The 2,101-nt window shown below is 58.6% G+C and overlaps 1 protein-coding gene across 1 annotated transcript in view; it reads left to right on the forward strand.

The window, feature by feature from the left end:
* Window positions 1-1,708, forward strand: part of PSMC5 (proteasome 26S subunit, ATPase 5) — a 3,295-nt gene extending 1,587 nt beyond the window's left edge. Inside the window, 6 exon segments of the mRNA XM_010166096.2 lie at window positions 25-181; window positions 183-270; window positions 369-467; window positions 585-695; window positions 1,094-1,180; window positions 1,599-1,708. Coding sequence (XP_010164398.2) covers window positions 25-181; window positions 183-270; window positions 369-467; window positions 585-695; window positions 1,094-1,180; window positions 1,599-1,652 — 596 coding nt within the window. The 3' untranslated portion in view covers window positions 1,653-1,708.
* The last annotated feature ends 393 nt before the right edge of the window (window positions 1,709-2,101 follow it).

Here is a 2,101-nt window from a genome sequence, read left to right on the forward strand (position 1 = left end):
GGGTGACCTCGGGAGGGGTCTCTCCTGTGGTGTCCAGGGCAGATGGAAGCCCTGTGGGTCTGTGCAGTGCCAGGGCTCAGCTCTCTGCCCCCGCAGGTGCCCGCATGGTGCGGGAGCTGTTTGTGATGGCTCGGGAACACGCTCCCTCCATCATCTTCATGGATGAGATCGACTCCATCGGAAAGTTCTGGTGGGGACAGCGAGGTCCAGCGCACGATGCTGGAGCTCCTCAACCAGCTCGATGGCTTTGAGGCCACCAAGAACATCAAGGTAGGAAAGTGCTATCCCTGCTTAGGGACAGGGCTGTGTCCTGCTAGGCCTGTGGTGACAGCGGGGTGCCCGGAGTGGTGACAGTTCTCTCCGTGCAGGTGATCATGGCCACGAACAGGATCGACATCCTGGACTCGGCTCTGCTGCGCCCCGGCCGCATTGACAGGAAGATCGAGTTCCCCCCTCCCAACGAGGAGGTAGGTGGGGTGCCCCTCAGTCCCCTGCTCCTCCCTGGGGGGACCACATTGTCCCCTGTCCTCTCTGGGAGCGATTCCTCTGTCTCCAACCCTCGCTTTGCTGCTGCTCTGCTCCAGGCTCGCCTGGACATCCTCAAGATTCACTCCCGGAAAATGAACCTGACACGAGGAATCAACCTGCGGAAAATCGCGGAGCTGATGCCAGGGGCGTCGGGTGCTGAGGTGAAGGTGAGCAGAGGGCACAGGACTGGTTTGGGTTGGAAGGGACCTTAAAGCTCATCCAGTCCCAACCCCCCTGCCAGCAGCAGGGACACCTTCCACTAGACCAGGTTGCTCAAAGCCTCATCCAACCTGGCTGAGAACACTTCCAGGGAGGAGCAGCCACAGCTTCTCTGGCCAACCTGGGACACTGTCTCACCACCCTCACACCAAAGAATTTCTTCCTCACATCTCAGCTCCATCTCCCCTCTGCCACTTTCAAGCCATCACCCCTTGTTCTGTCACTCCCTGCCCTTGGCCAAAGTCCCTCCCCAAAAACTCCCCTTATGAAAAGTCCCTCCCAGGGCACGGTGGTGGCTCTGGGCCAGGCTGAGGGGAGCGGTGGGTGACGTCCCTGTCCCTCGCAGGGGGTGTGCACAGAAGCTGGCATGTACGCGCTGAGGGAGCGGCGGGTGCACGTCACACAAGAAGACTTTGAAATGGCTGTGGCCAAGGTAAGTGCCATGGGGGGAGGTGAAGATGGGGCTGCTGGTGGGGTCCTTCCAGACTGGGGAGGGGTTGGTGGGACACAAACTACCCTGGGCAGCATCTGCAGGGAGCTGTGACACTGAAAGGGGCTCAGCTCTGGGGACAAACACCACAGCTGAGCAGATTGTCCCCAGGTTCTTGAGCTGTGAGTGAAACCAAAGAAGCTGGGGAGGTAGTGTAGACCATCCTTGGTCTGGCAGGAGGTGGAAGCTGTGGTGTCTTCCCCAAGCAGGGCTGAAGCTTGGTCTTGGGGGTGGTTTTGGGGTGTTATTAACACCTAAATGGGGTGTGATAGTTTAACTGGGCTAGCTGGGAACCAGCTCTCCTCCTCTTCTTCCTCCCTGCTGGGAACCAATTCTCCTCCTCTTCTTCCTCCCTGCCCAGGTGATGCAGAAGGACAGCGAGAAGAACATGTCCATCAAGAAGCTGTGGAAGTAACAGTGAGGCTGGGGCTGCTCCCTGGGCTGTGTTGTCTCCAATAAAGTGCTGCTATGGCCACACCTGGGTGCTGATTTAGGGACAGGAGTTGGGGGGGGGAGGGCTGCAGGATCTCACCACACACATCACCACACACACACACACACACACAGAGAGCTGCTGCTAACTGGTTTTATTAGAAAATATCCAAAATAAGACAAAAAAAAATGGTTACACAAGAGGCAGAACAGGCTCCCCTGAGCCACACCCCCTGGGACATGTAACCCCCTCCCCTCTGGCCACGTCACAAGGAGCGTGTGGGGCAGGGGTCAGCGGGGTTAAGGCACTTCAGTGGGTCTGGTGGGTGGTGGCACCATCCCCTCAGCCCAGCACTGTGGTCCCCTCACTCCCCAGTATCTCCAGTTCACTCAAAACCCCCCTGGTGACTCCGCTGCCCACAGGCTCCCGAG

The sequence above is a fragment of the Antrostomus carolinensis genome, unplaced genomic scaffold, assembly GCF_000700745.2.
Source record: "Antrostomus carolinensis isolate BGI_N321 unplaced genomic scaffold, ASM70074v2 scaffold34394, whole genome shotgun sequence".
NCBI lineage: Eukaryota > Metazoa > Chordata > Aves > Caprimulgiformes > Caprimulgidae > Antrostomus > Antrostomus carolinensis.